The sequence below is a fragment of the Anomaloglossus baeobatrachus genome, chromosome 3 (genome assembly GCF_048569485.1).
Source record: "Anomaloglossus baeobatrachus isolate aAnoBae1 chromosome 3, aAnoBae1.hap1, whole genome shotgun sequence".
Classification (NCBI taxonomy): domain Eukaryota; kingdom Metazoa; phylum Chordata; class Amphibia; order Anura; family Aromobatidae; genus Anomaloglossus; species Anomaloglossus baeobatrachus.
In genome coordinates, this window is record NC_134355.1 from 194,617,068 (window position 1) to 194,638,367 (window position 21,300).

General features: G+C 47.9%; 1 protein-coding gene across 1 annotated transcript in view; it reads right to left on the reverse strand.

The window, feature by feature from the left end:
- Positions 1 to 6,125: 6,125 nt before the first annotated feature.
- NOX3 (NADPH oxidase 3) overlaps positions 6,126 to 21,300 on the reverse strand; it is a 698,296-nt gene continuing 683,121 nt past the window's right edge. The window contains exon 14 of the mRNA XM_075339672.1: positions 6,126 to 6,716. Coding sequence (XP_075195787.1) covers positions 6,596 to 6,716 — 121 coding nt within the window. The 3' untranslated portion in view covers positions 6,126 to 6,595. The remainder of the gene's footprint in view (positions 6,717 to 21,300) is intronic.

Consider the following 21,300-nt stretch of genomic DNA (forward strand, 5'->3'; position numbering starts at 1 on the left):
CCAATTTTTGGAAAAAAGGGAGACTCCGCTTGGAGTAACCCTTGCTTGCTGTGTTTTTAAAAGAAGCCAAGATGAACAGAGCTGGGATCAGGAAAGACTTTGCTACCTACCCCGGTGTCATCCTGGGGACGGATAAGAATGGCGTATTTTTGAATGTGCTTGATGCAAATCTAGCTGTGAAGTGTACAACTGGGGCACAACTGCTGCCACTGAAGGGGTGGGTGTGTGGGGCCCAATTTTTGGAAAAAAGGGAGACTCCGCTTGGAGTCACCTTGCGGTGTTTTACATGACTTTAGAAGGGCGTGCCATGCCTATATCTGTGTGTCCTCCTCTTTTTCCTTGTCCAGCTGTTTTGTTTTCGCATGAGTACATGTCCTTGTCACTTTCCCATGTGTTTGTGTTGTGTTGTGAGTTGTTTGTCACCTTTTGGACACCTTTGAGGGTGTTTTCTAGGTGTTTTACTGTGTTTGTGATTGCCTGCCATTGTTTCCTATGGGCTCGAGTTCGGTTCGTCGAACGTTCGACGAGCCGAACTCGAGCCAGACCCCCCGTTCGGCGAACCGCCTCGAGCCGAACCGGGACCGGTTCGCTCATCTCTACTTACCACCTCTACGAGGAGGCAACCATTAAAGAAAACTTGTCAACTGTGAAGCCTGGTGGCTCTTCACTTTACGTACTAGAGGTTCGCTCGTTCTGAATGTAAAACAAGATCTGTTTTTTCATTATAATGTACAATGCTTCCTCTGGTTTTCATTGTAGGTTTCATTGTTTGATATGTGGTTTTAAACTGATATTTTTCTTTTTTTTTCTTTTCTTATAAAGAGTTTTTCCCATTCTTTCCCTCCAACACCCCCTCCGTCTCCTTACCTATATACTTGATTATGTAGTTTTAGAACATGTTTCTTAATTACTCCGATTGGTGTGTTTCCCACACATGACTAAGGGGATGTGAATGTGACGTATAACGCCACTAACACGGACTGTGTTCAGAAACAATAAATAAGGAATAATATCAAAAACGCGTCTGTTTCTGGTTCCATCTGATAATTTTCTGGAATATTTGTACTACCATTTCATTGATTTGTTTTAATATTTTCTTAATAAATGTGGAATTTTTAAAAGAAGGTCGGTTGCTGGACTTCTACTCTTAGGGGTACTTTGCACGCTGCGACATCGCAGGCCGATGCTGCGATGCCAAGCGCGATAGTACCCGCCCCCGTCGCAGCAGCAATTTCCTTGTGATAGCTGCCGTAGCGAACATTATCGCTACGGCAGCTTCACATGGACTCACCTGTCCTGCGACCGTCGCTCTGGCCGGCGACCCGCCTCCTTGTTAAGGGGGCGGGTCATGCGGCGTCATAGCGACGTCACACGCCAGGTGGCCAATCGGAGCGGAGGGGCGGAGATGAGTGGGATGTAAACATCCCGCCCATTTCCTTCCTTCCGCATATCCTACGGAAGCCGCAGTGACGCCGGTAGGAGATGTTCCTCGCTCCTGCGGCTTCACACACAGCGATGTGTGCTGCCGCAGGAGCGAGGAACAACATCGGACTGTCGCGTCAGCGTAATCATGGATTACACCGACGCTGCACCGATGATACGATCACGACGCTTTTGAGCTCGTTAATCGTATCATCGAGCCTTTACACACTACGATGTCGCATGCGATGCCGGAAGTACGTCATTTTCAATTTGACCCCACCGACATCGCACCTGCGATGTCGTAGTGTGCAAAGCCCGCCTTAGAATCTCCTTCTGAATCTGTGTGGTCACTGCACAGAGAGGCCCGCTAATAAAAGGAAATCAACTTTATTCCTCCCGGTAGCTCAGGTCTTGCATTCTAGGGCAGATCGGCGTGGTTTCAGCCGGCTCTGTACTGATGCAATGCTATGTGCAGGTTAAGGGTTTGCTCACACTTGCATATAATAAATCGGTCCAATTTTCATACAGAACAGTTGGATGAGTGAAGTCCATTTAGTATTCCATATGTCATGAGAGTGTGCAATTTTGTTTTCTCATCTAGCATTCATATGATCTGTATTCAATGTGGGTTTTTTTCTCAGCAGCTATTAATCAATATTCATTTACAGTGTTCTGTGCAACAGAATGGTAAGGTACTGTTCTGGATGCCATCCAATTTTTTCTCACACCCATTGACTTGCCGAGGCGAGTCTCTGCCATTTTACACAACCATACGCAGCATGCTGACTTTTATCCTGCAAGCCGAATACAGCTGAGGAAAAAATGCAGATCAGCATTAAATAACATTGGTGCAAGTGCAATCCAGTTTTTTTATCGGATTGCTCTCGGTATATTTATATGCAGATGTGAGCCAACCCTAATTGTGTTTCACATCACATATTTGCTTTAAAGCATGCTGGAATATGCAACAAACTTATTGCAACACTATAAAGTAAATAGAACAAAAAAAGCAGCAAAAACAAAGTGTATATAGTGTATTAATTTTTTTTCCTTCTGGCTCCCAGCAAATGTGGGAGCATTTTTAAGCATTTTTTTCCACAAAAATATGGCACGCAAATCACAACTAAAGAAGTTAAAAATAATAGAAAAACACTGTGTATAAAGACTTTCTATGTTTAACCTGTTTTGTAAAAATAAAATAGAATTTGCTGCTTTATTTAGGTGTTTCTTTCATACACACATGTGCATGCTACATATAGTGTGACGCACTGGCCTATCAGGTTGTCACAGGGTATTGTGCAATCTGCCCATCTGTGCAATATCCACCTCCTCCTTGGTTGTGGGTCCCTAACCAATGGTGTTGCCAAGAACAAGCTAATCAAAATCCTAGGAACACTCTGCACCACACCCACCAGACACACCAGTGGATGGCCTGAGTGGAATAGGGTCGCCCACTTGAGGGATTGGTAAGGGGGGGTCAGGAGTGTCAGGAAACAGTGAGTTGAGTAGTGACTCTCAAGAGGAGAGGTCAGGAGCTGGGCTCGGTGAACTACTAGGTGGCAGACGTTGGTCTGGGCCTGGAAGGAGCTGGACCCCGGTTGCAGGGGATCGTGACAAGAGGCACGGACTGTCGAGAGGACAGCCGGCGGCCTTCTGCCATCACCGGGCAGGGGCTAGGGCATGATGAGGTACGTGGACCCTAGGTCAGGAAGAAGCTTCAGGCATCCTGACAATTTACCCACAGAGCCTTCAAGATCCATTCTCCACGCGCTCCAAAATCGGGGTACTAGCGTAATGAGGGGGATAGGACTTTCCACTACACGGTCCAGAACATCCCAAGTGTGAACCCTGAGAGCAAGCTCACACAGTAAGCCACACTGGGGAGCGGGACCCGATTAGTTTCAGACTAAAGGGACCAACTAGAAGACAAGGTGCCATGGGAAAAGATCACAGGCCAACAGGCAACACCAATGGGCATGGGACCCAGGCGTGCTCCCTCTTAGCGGCAGCGGTGTCCAGAACTTTGGTTTACTACAGTTGTCGGTGTCAGTGTTATTGAATTGGGTGAGTACGCAAGTGACCCTTACCATCCCAACTGCACCTCCCCGACACCATCACCGAGTCCCGGGGTATTCCCCCTACCCGTGGAGGGGATAAACACCTTGGTGCCCACATCATCGCAACCGGCTACTCCCAATTGCATCGGTGGTACTCCATCTTACCATGCACCACGGGTGGCCTCACGAACTTTCCACACCATCCCCTGTACATAACCCCCCTTGGTTTGAGGAGCCGTATGGCCCCCCGGGTCCAGAGCCCTCTTGAGCCACCGCGGATCCGGACCCGAGCAGCCCGGCTGCTGACACGGGGGCGACACAATAGTCCTGTGGACACATTATGTATTTTAAGAATAATATATAAGAATGTTACTACATCCAACAGAATGAAGAACGGTGGCTCAGTGGTTAGTACTGTTGCTGTGCAGCGCTGGGTTCAAATCCCACCAAAGACAACATCTACAAAGAGTTTGTATGTTCTCCCAGTGTTTGGGTGGGTTTCCTCTGGGTTCTCCGGTTTCCTCCCACACTCTAAAGACATACTGATAGGGAATGTAGATTGTGAGCTCCAATGGGGACAGTGTTGCCAATGTATGTAAAGCACTGTGGAATTAATAGTACTATGTAAATGAAAAAATATTATTATTTTCCATAAAGGTAAACGAATCTTAGCAAAAACCTTTAAGATTAGGTTTTGCTAATAATTTTATTTATCTAACCATAGACATAACATACTGTAACAAATTTGAAATAAGTAATTAAGTACTTGAGTAACAAGTTTAATAACAATTTTATCAATAACGTATTGCTTAGGTAAAATGTGCTGGATTGAAAAGGACCAACAGAAGATTAGGAATAAAGCCTGGAGCCTTTTATAGAGAAGAAATGCATAACTCAGAAATTTAAATAGGTTTTCTCTAGGAAACACTAGAATTCTGGAATTCTTACACACATTGTACACAGAATCCTGGCATTTAAACAGGAACATATCTTAAAATTATTACTTTTGTATTATTGTTTTCTTTTCATGCTATAGGGCAATTACATAGTGCTGCTACTAGAGCTATGATGAAAAAAGAATGTCAAATTTCATAACATTTATTATATATGTATATATACTTCAGACATGAGAGTATAAGAAAAAAATATTTCTTGCTTTTGGATTGATTACAATGTAAACACAAAACAGATCTCAAAATAAAAAAGTAGAAAAAATCCAAAGTATTATTTTAATTATTTTCTGTGCATTTTATTTAGTACCAAAAAGTTTGAAATAAAATATAGGGACCAATTAATCAAGACTAGCAATTTACATGGAATACATTTCTGTTGTAATGTGGTATAAATTATGATAAATCTGCAGGCCCCTCCCAGCTATGGCCCCTCCCATTATTAAAAACATTGGCAGTACTGATGTAATAACACCTCTAAAAGTCTCTAAATATTTGTACAATTATGAGTTGCGCAAAAAAATTGTTACATTTCAAGCGGTTCTATAGAACATTACTAGTGCAAACTTGTTGAAGAATTGGGCCCATAGTCTTTTGGATCAGAAGTTTATTCTAGACAAATTAAAATGTATACATTTGTTAAAAAAAATTATTAATTTTCCCTATAAAGAAAGTAAATATGTTCTATCTAATGGATATTGAACGTATGTAAATTTAGACAAAATGGATACTTTACATAAATTTATTGAAGTATTAAAAAATATTTAAAGGGACTCTGTCACCAATGATGGTGTCACCCTGATTCCAATGATGTATGACTTAAGGCCCAGTCACACTAAACAACTTACCAGCGATCCCAACAACGATACAACCTGATAGGGATCGCTGGTAAGTTGCTAGGAGGTCGCTGGTGAGATGTCACACTAAGCGACGCTCCAGTGATCCCACCAGCAACCTGACCTGGCAGGGATCGCTGGAGCGGCGCTACACGTGGAAGCATGCTGCGCTTGGTAACTAAGGTAAATATCGGGTAACCAACCCGAAAATTACCTTGGTTACCAGAGCACACCTAGCTACAGTACACATGGGGTTAATTACCCGATGTGTACTGCAGCTACATGTGCAGAGAGCAGGGAGCCGCGCACACTGCTTAGCGCTGCTCCCTGCTCTCCTAGCTACAGTACACATGGGGTTAATTACCCGATGTGTACTGCAGCTACATGTGCACAGAGCAGGGAGCCGCACACATTGCTTAAGCGCTGGCTCCCTGCTCTCCTAGCTACAGTACACATGGGGTTAATTACCCGATGTCTACTGCAGCTACATGTGCACAGAGCAGGAGCCGGCACTGACAGCTGAGAGCGGCGGAGGCTGGTAACAAAGGTATATATCGGGTAACCAGGGTAAGGGCTTCTTGGTTACCCGATATTTACCGTGGTTACCAGCGTGCGCAGATGCCGGCTCCTGCTGCCTACACATTTAGTTGTTGGTCTGTCGCTGTCACACACAGCGATGTGTGCTTCACAGCAGGAGAGCAACAACTAAAAAATGGCCCAGCCAGGACATTCAGCAACAACCAACGACCTCACAGCAGGGGCCAGGTTGTTGCTGGATGTCACACTAAGCAACATCGCTAGCAAGTTGTGCATCAGCAGCGATGTTGCTAGCGATGTTGCTTAGTGTGACGGTACCTTTACACCAATTGTGACACCAATTGTTTAAATGTTGCATGTAGTCATGCACATAAAACTAACCCAGCCCCCAACTCAGCTCTCTGTGAACATTGTCTATTGACAGTGAGCTGCTTCTCAGTGGAGGGGGCATGGTCCAACAAGGGCTCATGAGCGCTCTTCTGTCTGGGCAGTGATAATCACCTAATTATGAAACCTTGATTGTAAGTAAACAGCACACAGCCTAATAACTAAAACTGTGTCACAGTCACTATCTACTGCTGTTTTCAGGAAACATAGTAAAAACCTTCTGACACATTCCCTTTTAAAAATAAAAGTATAGAACTGCTACACAGTTTAATCTTTTTTCATTGCAGCATATTTTTTTAGTTAATCTTTGGCATAGGACACATGATGTGAATGTACAATAACATATATACTGTAACCACATTTGGGAGAATTATATATTTGTTTTGAAAGCATTTTTAGCACAGAATTAAAAACTTTCCTTGTTATAATGGAAATGGACTCCTCTTGGATCAGATGATGAATGCAAACAGCACATATTGTTGAGTATTTTGGAAAGAGGTCTGGGTCCACAGAAGAATACTCCAATACTTCTGTGTGAAAATAAAAAAAAACATTATTAAATAAATCTTAGTTCAGTGAAAGATGTTTATTTAATATACATTATTATGTATCAATAAGACTATTCTTACAAAATATACTAATTTCTCAAAAGCGTTGCCTTGTTATGACCATCAATTTTTATAATAACCCAATTTTATTCTCAAGGAAGTGAAAATTCTGTATTGTATCGATGCACGAGCTTCTAATAATATGTCAAGTTGGACATACCTTGAAAATGTCCAACCCTCAATATGTGTGGGGAGGAGGCCACCGCCGCTGCGCTCTCGCTAACGCTCGGGTCCGGCGCTGCTGCCGCCTGCGGCTGGCTGCTTGGTGGCTCGAGCGGTGGGCCGGATCCGGGGACTCGAGCGGCGCTCCTCGCCCGTGAGTGAAAAGGGGTGATTTTTGGGTTTGGGGAGTTGGTCCGTGACGCCACCCACGGTTTGTGGTGAGGTTGGGGCACCACCGCTGCTCTGGACGGGGATCCCGGGAGCGATGACAGGGAGCAGCCGAGATGTTTCTTTCCCCTCCGTGGGTAGGGGGATTTGGTGGTCCCGGGGCCCGGTGAGGTGAAGGGGGAGGCAGGGTTGGTGAGGTGCAGGGTCACGGGGGCAGTGCGGTGCCGGCCGGCACGGTGGTACTCACTCAGCCAATGATGGATACAGAGTCTCCGGTAAAACAAACGGCTGTATGGACGGGTCCCGCAGCCGGCTGCTGTGGTTACTCGCGGTAGGTTGGTGGTGGCTGCTTTTCCCTGCACCTGTTGTGTATCTTCGGTCCCGATGGCTTCCCATCGGTAACCCGCTCCCCAGCTTGGATATGGGCCAGAGGAGCCCCTTTTGCCCGCGGGCTCTGGCCCTGGGAATTCTAACTGTGGCGGTAGTTGTATTTCCCTTTCTCGGTTTGGACGGTTGCCTTCAGTCAGGTCTTTGTTGCTAGGAAACCCCGGAGGTTCCGGTTGCTAACGGATTTGACCGGTTTAACAGCGACTACAAGCCTGGTCGGGGTCCGTAGGCCCTGCCGGTTTGTGCTGGCTTCTCTTCGCTCCCCGGTTCGGTACCGGCGGGTCACCGCCCGTCCCCAGTCCTACGGTTCCACGTCGATCGGCCTCTCCTGCAGACGGCCACCACCGTCTGCCAACCTTGCTTTCGGTGCCCGGGCCACGTACCCGGACACGGTCAGATTGCTCCTCACTTGCCACTTCACTCCTACTCCTTCACTCTCCCTAACTGTTCTCTCACTTTCTTTCCCGCCTCCAGGGCTGTGAACTCCTCAGTGGGTGGGGCCAACTGCCTGGCTCCACCCCACCTGGTGTGGACATCAGCCCCTGGAGGGAGGTAACAAGGATTTGTGTTTGACTGGTGTGCCTATCTCGGGGTGTGGGGTGTGTTGTTGCAGTACCTGTGACGACCTGGCTAGTCCAGGGCACCACATATGCAACTCAGAATTTTTCATTTGCTTATGTATCTATTTGCTGGCAGTTCATTTTTGTTTTAATATTCTAGTATATAATTGAGGTAATCACATCTATTGGTAAATCATATCCTGTCATTTTAACCATTGAAAAAGAGGTTTAATATTACTCATTAAATGAGTTCTCCAGGAATTGAAAAGAAAATATATGTATATGTTACAGGCAATGTATGAAAATCCAGCATTCTATAGAATACCTAGGCAATGTATACAATCCCTGTCATTTTCAGGCAAGGTATGAAATATCTGCGTTGTTCTATACTTTTCCTAGGCATTACATAAAATGTCTAGGTATAATAAAGAATGACAAGAACTGCTCAGGCAAAGCCTGATATACTGCCCAGATTGGAAAAGTTAGCAATTACATAAAATGTCTAGGTGCCCAGATTGGAAAAGTTAGCTATGAGAGGCGTGGTCTGCTTGCCCATGTGAAGACACAGGGACTTGGTGCTCCTGCTTCTAATCACCAGCAACAGGGATTTTAGCCTTTTTAAAGGCTCATCTTCCTACCAAAGCAACAGACAAAGAGCGTGCATCAGTCAAATTATTAATCATACGTTGTATGGTAAATAAGTTTGCCAAGGTGACATCAGTGGTACTAAAGCGGCATGGTGTAATGTCAATTTGTGGAGGGAGCCCGACCCCTCCCTGCACAAATTGACATTACACTATGCCGCTTTAGTACCACTGATGTCACCTTGGCAAACTTATTTACCATACTACGTATGATTAATAATTTTATCATACATATTACAGTGTCTCATTGAACTCATCTTCTATCCCTTACCTTCCGTGTGAGCCCCTTCACACTGTAAGTTAGCCTCTTACTGGCGCTCTCCTTGTCTACCTCACAGGTAGCAACAATACTTTCTTATCGGAGTATTCCCTATGCTGACTCCACAACTTTCATTCTGGTCTACAGGCCCTGATGCACCTATAAGATTTCTTATTTTTACCATTTACCACGGTACTTGTTCATCCCTGGTGAAGGCTCCTGTACGAGCCGAAACGTTGGGCAGTACCGTTGTTGGTGAAAAATAAAAAATTTTTGTTCAAGCATACCATACCTGAACTTTTCCTATTTTCTTACACTGTGTGCCGGGACTACTTCTTTGAGAGACACAGATATAGGCATGGCATGCCCTTCTAAAATCATGCAAAACACCACAAGGGTTACTCCAAGCGGAGTCTCCCTTTTTTTCCAAAACTTGGGCCACACAGACACCCACCCCTTCAGTGGCAGCACTTGTGCCCCAGTTGTACACTTTACAGGTAGATTTACGCCATACTTAACCGTCCCCAGGATGACACCGGGGTAGGTAGCTAAGTCTTTGCTGAACCATGACTTGTTCATCTTGGCTCCTTTTAAAAAACACAGCAAGCAAGGGTTACTCCAAGCGGAGTCTCCCTTTTCTCCAAAAATTGGGCCACACACACACCCACCCCTTCAGTGGCAGCACTTGTGCCCCAGTTGTACACTTCACAGGTAGATTTACATCAAGCACATTCAAAAATACACTATACTTAACTGTCCCCAGGATGACACCGGGGTAGGTAGCTAAGTCTTTCCTGATCCCAGCTCTGTTCATCTTGGATCATTTTTAAAAACAATGTAAGCAAGGGTTACTCCAAGCGGAGTCTCCCTTTTTTCCAACAAATTGGGCCACACACACCCACCCCTTCAGTGGCAGCACTTGTGCCCCAGTTGTACACTTCACAGGTAGATTTACATCAAGCACATTCAAAAATACAACATACTTAACTGTCCCCAGGATGACACCGGGGCAGGTAGCTAAGTCTTTGCTGAACCATGACTTGTTCATCTTGGCTCCTTTTAAAAAACACAGCAAGCAAGGGTTACTCCAAGCGGAGTCTCCCTTTTGTTCCAAAAATTGGGCCACACACACTCACCCACCCCTTCAGTGGCAGCACTTGTGCCCCAGTTGTACACTTCACAGGTAGATTTGCATCAAGCACATTCAAAAATAGGACATACTTAACCGTCCCCAGGATGACACCGGGGTAGGTAGCTAAGTCTTTCCTTATCCCAGCTCTGTTCATCTTGGATCATATTTAAAAGCAATGTAAGCAAGGGTTACTCCAAGCGGAGTGTCCCTTTTTTCCAAAAATTGGGCCACACACACACACCCACCCACCCCTTAAGTGGCAGCATTTGTGCCCCAGTTGTACACTTCACAGGTAGATTTGCATCAAGCACATTCAAAAATACGCCATACTTAACCGTCCCCAGGATGACACCAGAGTAGGTAGCTAAGTCTTTGCTGAACCATGACTTGTTCATCTTGGCTCCTTTTAAAAAACACAGCAAGCAAGGGTTACTCCAAGCGGAGTCTCCCTTTTTTCCAAAAATTGGGCCACACACACACACCCACCCCTTCAGTGGCAGAACTTGTGCCCCAGTTGTACACTTCACAGGTAGATTTGCATCAAGCACATTCAAAATCCACAAGCATTTACTCTCCCCAGGATGACACAGGGGTAGTAAATTCATTGTGGATCCATGACTTGTTCATTTTGATGAACGTTAGTCTGTCCACATTGTCACTGGACAGACGCGTGCACTTATCTGTCAGCACACACCCAGCAGCACTGAAGACACGTTCAGAGACAACGCTGGCAGCTGGACACGACAAAATCTCCAAGGTGTAAGTGGAGAGCTCTGGCCATTTTTCAAGATTTGATGCCCAAAATGAGCAAGGCTCCATTTGCACAGTCATGGCATCGATGTTCATTAGACTGTTGAAGATGACGAGACCATCCCATGTTTGTCAAGTTACAACTGGAAGATTCACTCCCTGCACAACGGTTGTTTGGTGGAAAAGCCAAGCTAAGATCGAGTAACAGCTTTTGCTGATACTCCTGCATACGTGCGTCCCTTTCTATGGCTGGAATTATGTCACAAAATTTGGACTTGTACCAGGGATCTAATAGTGTGGCAAGCCAGTAGTCATCATCACTTCTAATTTTGACAATACGAGGGTCATGTTGGAGGTAGTGCAGCAAGAAGGCGCTCATGTGTCTTGCGCAGCCATGCGGACCAAGTCCACGCTGTGTTTGTGGCATAGAGGTGCTAACCGTTCTTTCTTCCTCTGACATATCCCCCCAACCTCTTTCAACTGAAATTTGACCAAGGTCTCCCTCATCCGCTGAGTCTTCCATGTCCATGGACAGTTCGTCCTCAATTTCTTCATGTTCTCCCGCACCTTCCTCAACATTTCGCCTGCTACCATACGCCCTTGTTGATCACTGTCCCCCATGGTCCCATGCCTGCCGCGTTGGTGATGATGAACGTCTGGACCTTGGTGATGTTGTTGTCTCTTGCGCATATGAATCCTCCTGTAGTTCCTCCCCTTCCTGTTGTCCCACCCCCTGACTCCGAATAGTGTTTAGCGTGTGCTCCAGCATGTAAATGACTGGAATTGTCATGCTGATAATGGCATTGTCAGCGCTAAACATATTCGTCGCCATGTCGAAATTGTGCAGAAGGGTGCATAGGTCCTTGATCTGAGACCACTCCATCAGGGTGATCTGCCCCACCTTTGCATCTCGTTGGCCCAGGCTATACGTCATGACGTATTGCACCAGGGCTTGACGGTGCTGCCACAGTCGCTGTAACATGTGGAGAATCGAATTCCAGCATGTCGGCACATTGCATTTCAGGCGATGAATCGGCAGGCCGAAAGACTTCTGGAGTGATGCAAGTCGCTCAGCAGCGGTGGTTGAACGGCGGAAGTGAGCAGACAGTTTTCATGCCCTGTTCAGAAGGCCATCTAGGCCGGGATAGTGTGTTAGAAATTGCTGGACAACAAGGTTCAACACGTGAGCCACACAAGGCACGTGTGTCACCTTGCCCAGGTGAAGGGCCGCACCCAGGTTTGCAGCTTCATCGCACACGGCCTTACCAGGCTGCAGGTTGAGTGGAGACAACCATTTATTAAACTCAATCTCCAGAGCTGCCCACAACTCAGCCGCTGTGTGACTCTTATTTCCAAGACATTTCAAGCTAAAGACCGCCTGATGCCGTTGCGCTCTGCTGCCAGCATAGTAATGAGGGGTGCGTGATTCCTTCTGCGCAGTTAGAATGCTGGTGGCCTGACCAGGCAGGCTTGGGGCGGAGGTGGAAGACTGTTACGGTTGCTGTGGCTCTGGAGACTATCTTCGGATTTCTTGCTACTGCACATGTGCGAGCGCTAGAGACTAAGTCCTATCTTGGAGCCATTGCACATCATCGCTGACACGAGGTCACATGTCTCTGACACCTTCTAAGCTGATTGGCTGCTGGTCATGTGCTTGTGACACGTGGTCACATGTCTCTGACACCTTCTATGCCGACTGGTCGCTGGTCATGTGCTTGTGACGCTTTGCTCGGTGATAGGCCAGCGTGACGTCATTGCTGTCATTCTGCCAGCGGATTGGCTCTGGTGTCCTCCATCTTGGATGAGGCACAGAGTCTATATAAGACCCTGATGCACACCGCCCGGCGCTCAGTCCTCTTGGTTCATGCATGAGGGTAGACGCCCTGTCCACGTCCCTCTAGGCATCTCTCTGTCTATGTTAGGTGAGCGCTACCAGCAGGGTAGCGTTCTTATACCTTACAGCTTCGGCTGGAGTCCGTATCCTTACCTCTTAGTGGAGCGGACATAGGCAGGTGCCTGAGGCACATGGTCCGGCTGGGCCTTGTGATTCTACTCGTAGGTGGACGTTGCCGCTAGGGTAACGTTCCTTATACTGCATCTGGGAGTTGTTCGTATCCTCGCAGACTAGGGGAGCGAACAGAGGTAGGAGCTTTGTGCGGCTTATGCTGCTGTCCGTCTCTTTTGCACCACTAGAAGAGCGGACCTAGGCAGGTGCCATATCTAGTGGTTCATGTCCTCGCACACTAGTGGAGCGAAAGCAGGTAGGAGCTTTGTGCGGCTTACGCTGCTGTCCGTCTCTTTTGCACCACTAGAAGAGCGGACCTAGGCAGGTGCCATATCTAGTGGTTCGTGTCCTCGCACACTAGTGGAGCGAACGCAGGTAGGAGCTTTGTGCGGCTTACGCTGCTGTCCGTCTCCTGGCACCACTAGAGGAATGGACCTAGGTAGGTGCCATTTCACACTCACTGCTTTTGTCTCTGTGATCATTAACAGAGATCATTCCACACACCCTCCAAGTAAAGGAGGAATTGCTTTATTTACAAATTATATTCCTCTGTGAGTTTAACAGAGGTATTGCACTCTGCCATAGTCTGCAGCAGAGTATTTGCACGGTGGACCCTGACTGTCTGATATTCTTTTAGGGTTTTTTTATCAGACAGCCCCCCGTAACATTAGGACTGAGCCAAGGGTCTGGCAGTTATGGCAGAATATCAGCAGTTACACCGTTACATACAAGTACTTGAGTCGCGGCTCAAGAGTATAGAGGATAAACCTCAGACCATGGTGACATCTGCACATGATCCTCGACTTGCTCTGCCAAACAGATATTCTGGCAATGCCAGATCATGTCGTGGTTTCATTAGTCAGTGTCAGATACACCTAGAGGTCAACTCTTCTCGCTTCTCTACGGAGAGGTCCAGAGTAGGCTTTATCATCTCCTTACTTCAGGACAAAGCCTTAAGGCTGCTTTACACGAGTCGATCCATCGTGCGATTTATTTTGCAAAGTCTTTTTTTTTTTTTGTTTGTATCGCTGATAGGTAGTTGTCCATGTGTCACACGTTGAGTGTTGTCAAACGACCACAAAACCCTCATCGATATATTGATTGGCCATGGTGGACGTCCAAAAGGCTTCACACATGTTTTCCTTTGGTCAATCTGTCTTTTGTATGGGCGTAATTAAGCAAACTATACACCCCTCCGTGACGTTGTCTGGATTGTTGCACGCCCTGAATTCTTCTGACCTGCTCAATCCAGTTCTGCTAATGTGGTTGATTGGTTACATCCCATATATATAGTTTCTCTTCTGCGTCTGTCTTTGTTGCCTCGTGTGTCCTTAGCATCAATCTTGTTTGTTGTTTGTGGTCTGGTTAATGTCGATTTTGATCCAAAAAGGAAAGATTGGCATATAATAACTTACCACAAAAAAGGGATAACAAGGAGTGAGGGCGGAAAATCCAGCGAACAAACAAACGTAAGGAAAATTAGGAGTAATGCACTATAAAACACTGTGCATGACGCCAAGGCTGAATGTTCTGCGGGAGCTGGGTTTTTCTTTGTTCGGAAGAAAGAGGGTGATTTGCGTCCCTGCATAGATTACAGGAGTCTCAACGCAATCACAATAAAGAACAAATACCCATTACCTTTAATTTCGGAGCTCTTTGACAGACTGAGGGGAGCTCAGGTTTTTACAAAGTTGGATCTGCGGGGTGCGTATAACTTGGTACGAATTCGAGAGGGTGACGAATGGAAGACCGCTTTTAACACCCGAGACGGTCACTATGAATACCTCGTCATGCCTTTTGGTTTATGTAATCCACCCGCAGTATTTCAGGACTTCGTAAACGATGTGTTCAGGGATTTACTGTTATCCTCCGTCGTGGTGTATCTGGACGACATCCTGATTTTTTCTCCTGATCTGGAGACTCATCGTCAGGATGTCGTTCGTGTCCTTTCCCGTTTAAGGGAGCACTCATTGTTTGCTAAACTCGAAAAATGTGTATTCGAGCAGTCATCCTTGCCTTTTTTGGGCTACATTATCTCACAAGAGGGTCTGGCTATGGATCCTGCGAAGCTCTCTGCTGTCCTGGAATGGTCCGAACCTCATTCCTTGAAGACGGTGCAACGCTTCTTAGGATTCATAAATTATTAGGCAGTTCATACCCCATTTCTCTACTTTGGTGGCCCCTTTGGTGGCCTTGACTAAGAAAGGTGCTAATCCAAAAGTCTGGTCTACTGAAACATCCCAGGATTTTGAGGCAGTAAAAAGACACTTTTCAACTGCTCCCGTTCTTCAAAGACCCGATGAGAATAAGCCCTTCCTCTTAGAGGTTGATGCCTCTTCAGTGGGTGCTGGTGAGGTCTTGTATCAAAAGAACGGTGCAGGTAGAAAAAGGCCGTGTTTCTTCTTTGCTAAAACCTTTTTGTGACGCCCTGGGCAAGCCAGGGGTCACAGGTCATCACACCACCACACCCTACACCCCAGTTAGGAACACCAAAGCTAACCCACAATCCTTGTTGCCTTCCTCCAGGGGCTGATGTTCACACCAGGGGGTGGGCCAGGCGGTTGGCTCCGCCCACCGAGGAGTTCACAGCTCTGGAGGCGGGAAAACCAGGCAGTGAGCTCAGGGAAGAGCTTGAGAGTAGTTAGGGAAGTGAAGGAAGTAAAGTGGAAAAGGAGGAAAGTAAGAGCGGTGACAGTAAGAAAGCCTGAAGTGGGTCCAGCTGTGTGCAGGACAGAGTCACCAAGGTCAGCAATGGCGGTGATTGTCCGGAGGGGTGACCGTTTGGAAGTTCCTGGAAGGACCGAGGACGTGTGGTGGCCCGGCGGTCTGGAGCAGTGTACAAAGGACAGTCAGCACCAGGGCAGGGGCCTCTCGGACCCCGGCAAGGCTAGGAGTCGCCATAATTTGCCAAATCCGTCAGTGAAGGGGACGTAGATCCCCCAACAACCAAGTCCCGATTGAAGGCAACAGCCCAACCATTACAGTAGAGACACCGCCACCGCCAGGGCACCAGTTTCTAAGGGCCAGCGCCTGCTGGCAAAGAGTAGAGCTCCTCCGGTCCAGCTTGAAGCCGGGGAGCGGGTTACCGGTGGGAACCCATCGAGACCATCAACAACATTAGGTGCAGGAAAAGGGACATCACCGTCACCTACTGGGGAAAGCAAGTTCAGCCGTCCGTGGGAACCGTCTTTCCAGCCGTGTGTTTTACCGAGAACTGTGTCAACGTCTCAGGCTGAGTGAGTACCACAGTGCCGCAAGGCACAGCGCTGCCCCCGCGTCCCTTCGCCCACCAAGCCCTGCATCTCCCATCTCATCACTGGGCCCCGGGATAACCAACCCCTACCCACGGAGGGGCAACACAACAACTTGCTGCTTCACACCATCACTCCCGGGATCCCCACACCGAGCAGCGGTGGTGCTAACAAATCACCACAACCGTGGGTGGCGTCACGGACAATAACCAATCCCTACACCCAAAATCCCCTTTCACTCACGGGCGAGGAGCGCCGCTCGAGAACCCCCGGGATCCGGCCCACCGCTCGAGCCACCACTGAGCAGCAGCAGCCGGACCCAAGCAGGGGGGTGAGCGCAGTGCTGACACCCTCCTCCCCGCTCGCGACATTTTCACCAGCAGAGAGAAACTATACCATTGGGGATAGGGAACTGCTCGCCCTGAGACTAGCCTTGGAGGAGTGGCGTCACTTGCTGGAAGGAGCGAAACATCCTTTCCAGGTCTATACAGACCATAAGAATCTGACGTACTTACAAACCGCTCAGCGTCTGAATCCTCGCCAAGCTCGCTGGTCCTTGTTTTTCTCCCGCTTTCACTTCTCCATCAACTATCTGTCTGGTAGTAAGAATAACAAGGCAGACGCCCTGTCTCGCTCTATGGTTTCTACCCAGGAAGAGATTGACAAACGTCGTCTAATTCTTCCCTCCAGGGTTTTTCATACGCTCTCCCCTGTGACGTTAGACCAAATCCCTCCGGGCAAGACCTTTGTTCCGCCGGATCGACAGAATGATATACTGTCGTGGGCCCACACCTCAAAGGTGGGTGGGCATTTTGGTATTAGACGGACACGAGAGATACTCGAGAGGTGGTATTGGTGGCCACACTTAGCCAGCCACGTCAAGAGATATGTCGGTTCCTGCTACTCGTGTGCTCACAACCGTCCGTTACGGCAGAGACCGGCTGGGCTCTTGCATCCTTTACCAGTGCCAGATAGACCATGGGAGGTGGTAGGCATGGACTTTGTGGGTGATCTTCCATGTTTACAGGGACATAGATTTGTGTGGGTCATTACGGACCATTTCTCCCGGATGGTTGATCTCGTACCGTTATCGAGAATCCCATCTTCCAGGGTACTAGCCAAACTATTCCTCAAGCATGTCTTTAGGTTTCACGGGATGCCAGATCGTATCATTTGTGACAGAGGCCCGCAATTTGCTTCCCGTTTCTGGCGAGATCTTTGTAGCCTTCTGCAAATTGAGTTGAATCTCTCGGCATACCATCCGGAGACCAATGGTTTGGTTGAGCGTACCAATCAATCCATGATTATATATCTTCGACACTTTGTTGCTGAGATCCACGATAACTGGTCCTCCCTCCTACCCTGGGCAGAATTTGCCCTTAACAATTCGCTGGCTGAGGCCACTGGGCAGACACCGTTCGTACTCAATAATGGGCAACACCCTAGTGTACCGGTACCGTTTCCCGCTGCTGCACCTCCTCCTCTTGTGGCCGACTGGGCAACTAATGCCAGAGAGGTTTGGGATCGGACTCAAGAGTCGATCCAAGCAGCTAAGGACCGTATGAAGACGGTGTCCGATCGGTTTAGTCGCCCGGCTCCTGTCTTTTCTCCAGGGGACTTTGTGTGGCTCTCTGCAAAACACGTGAAACTTAGAGTGAGCTCTGTCAAATTTGCTCCTCGCTTCCTGGGTCCTTATGAGGTTCTTCGACAGGTAAATCCTGTAGTCTACCAATTGAAGTTACCCGTCCATCTTAGGATCCATGACAAATTCCATGTTTCACTGCTAAAGCCGGCTATTTTACCTCACGCTCGTGAAGTGCACTCTCCTGCCTCTGATTCCTCTCGCTCTAGCTATGAGGTACGAGCCATAGTTGGTTCTAAGATTGTTAGAGGGCTCAGGTTCTTCTTGATAGATTGGGAGGGTTACGGCCCGGAACATCGCTCTTGGGAGCCTGAGGAGGCTGTCCATGCTCCCGACTTAGCTGCCGATTACCTGCGTCGCCGGGAAAGGGGCCCTTGAGGGGGAGATACTGTTACGGTTGCTGTGGGTCTGGAGACTATCTTCGGATTTCTTGCTACTGCACATGTGCGAGCGCTGGAGACTAAGTCCTATCTTGGAGCCATTGCACATGTGCGGGTGACATCATCGCTGACACGAGGTCACATGTCTCTGACACCTTCTATGCCGATTGGTCGCTGGTCATGTGCTTGTGACGCTTTGCTCGGTGATAGGCCAGCGTGACGTCATTGCTGTCATTCTGCCAGCGGATTGGCTCTGGTGTCCTCCATCTTGGATGAGGCACAGAGTCTATATAAGACCCTGATGCACGCCGCCCGGCGCGCAATCCTCTTGGTTCATGCATGAGGGTAGACGCCCTGTGCACGTCCCTCTAGGCATCTCTCTGTCTTTGTTAGGTGAGCGCTACCGGCAGGGTAGCGTTCTTATACCTTACAGCTTCGGCTGGAGTCCGTATCCTTACCTCTTAGTGGAGCGGACATAGGCAGGTGCCTGAGGCACATGGTCCGGCTGGGCCTTGTGATTCTACTCGTAGGTGGACGTTGCCGCTAGGGTAACGTTCCTTATACTGCGTCTGGCAGTTGTTCGTATCCTCGCACACTAGGGGAGCGAACAGAGGTAGGAGCTTTGTGCGGTTTATGCTGCTGTCCGTCTCTTTTGCACCACTAGAAGAGCGGACCTAGGCAGGTGCCATATCTAGTGGTTCATGTCCTCGCACACTAGTGGAGCGAACGCAGGTAGGAGCTTTGTGCGGCTTACGCTGCTGTCCGTCTCCTGGCACCACTAGAGGAACGGACCTAGGTAGGTGCCATTTCACACTCACTGCTTTTGTCTCTGTGATCATTAACAGATCATTCCACACTCCCTCCAAGTAAAGGAGGAATTGCCTTATTTACTAATTATATTCCTCTGTGAGTTTAACAGAGGTATTGCACTCTGCCATAGTCTGCAGCAGAGTATTTGCACGGTGGACCCTGACTGATATTCCTTTAGGTTTTTTTTTATCAGACAGCCCCCCGTAACATTAGGACTGAGCCAAGGGTCTGGCAGTTATGGCAGAATATCAGCAGTTACACCGTTACATACAAGTACTTGAGTCGCGGCTCAAGAGTATAGAGGATAAACCTCAGACCATGGTGACATCTGCACATGATCCTCGACTTGCTCTGCCAAACAGATATTCTGGCGATGCCAGATCATGTCGTGGTTTCATTAGTCAGTGTCAGATACACCTAGAGGTCAACTCTTCTCGCTTCTCTACGGAGAGGTCCAGAGTAGGCTTTATCATCTCCTTACTTCAGGACATAGCCTTAGAATGGGCGACTCCCCTATGGGAGCGCTCTGATGTGGTTACTCTGAGACATCAAGACTTTCTTGATGCTCTTAAGGCGGTATTCATGGGTCCGCAGGTTACCCATGATGCGGCCCTGAGACTGTTCGCTCTATCTCAGGGTTCGTTATCCACTAGTTCTTATGCCATTGCTTTTAGAACTCTGGTGGCAGAACTAGATTGGCCAGAGAAGGTGTTGATTCCGATCTTCTGGAGGGGGTTGGCAGGCTATGTCAAGGATGCTCTTGCTACTCGTGAGGTCCCTGCTTCTCTGGAGGACTTGATCACAGTAGCAACGAGGATCGATGTACGCCATAGGGAACGTAGACTCGGGGTCTCTTCCTCACGCCCTAAGCATTGGGCTATTCCAGTTGTTGAGGCTCCACTACCATTTTCCTCAGCATCTGAAACATCTCCCACTCCTATGGAGTTAGGTCATACGTCCTCCAGAATACGCAAGTCTGGTCCTCCTATATGTTACGTATGTCGTCAGACTGGACACTATGCCAACAAGTGTCCTAGCCGTCAGGGAAACTCCCAGGCCTAGTAACCATTAGAGGGGGGTTACTAGAGACGTCTTCTGCACCCTCTAAGTGTAGTATCCCAGGTCAGCTCTCATTCTCTGAGAATACATGGCCTATTATGGCTTTTGTGGATTCCGGAGCTGACGGGACTTTTGTGTCCTCAGGATTTGTAAAGAGACACAATATTCCCTCTATCATGTTAGAGGCGTCTATTCCTGTCCATGTTGTTAATGGAACTATGTTGTCAGACTCCATTACATTGAGGACAGTTCCTTTGCGCCTTTCCCTGTCTCAGGGTCACATAGAGGAGATTTCTTTTCTTGTTTTGCCTGAGGGTATAGACGACGTCCTTCTGGGTCTCCCATGGCTTCGGACTCATGCTCCTCTAATTGACTGGGAGTCCGACAGCATTATTAATTGGGGTTCGAAATGTCAGTCCCGATGTCTTCCCTTACCACCTAAGGTCATTGCGGTTGCATCAACTGATCTCTCTCCCATACCTACACCCTATTTGGATTTCGCTGACGTGTTCTCCAAACAGGGTGCTGAGGTTCTTCCACCTCATAGGCCATATGACTGTGCCATAGACCTTATCCCAGGTTCGGGTCCACCTAAGGGCAGGGTTTACCCCCTGTCGATACCTGAGTCAGAGGCCATGTCGACCTATATAAGAGAGAGTTTAGAGAGGGGTTCATTCAGAAGCCTGTCTCTCCCGGGGGAGCTGGGTTTTTCTTTGTTCGGAAGAAAGAGGGTGATTTGCGTCCCTGCATAGATTACAGGGGTCTCAACGCAATCACAATAAAGAACAAATACCCATTACCTTTAAGTTCGGAGCTCTTTGACAGACTGAGGGGAGCTCAGGTTTTTACGAAGTTGGATCTGCGGGGTGCGTATAACTTGGTACGAATTCGAGAGGGTGACGAATGGAAGACCGCTTTTAACACCCGAGACGGTCACTATGAATACCTCGTCATGCCTTTTGGTTTATGTAATGCACCCACAGTATTTCAGGACTTCGTAAACGATGTGTTCAGGGATTTACTGTTATCCTCCGTCGTGGTGTATCTGGACGACATCCTGATTTTTTCTCCTGATCTAGAGACTCACCGTCAGGATGTCGTTCGTGTCCTTTCCCGTTTAAGGGAGCACTCATTGTTTGCTAAACTCGAAAAATGTGTATTCGAGCAGTCATCCTTGCCTTTTTTGGGCTACATTATCTCACAAGAGGGTCTGGCTATGGATCCTGCGAAGCTCTCTGCTGTCCTGGAATGGTCCGAACCTCAGTCCTTGAAGGCGGTGCAACGCTTCTTAGGA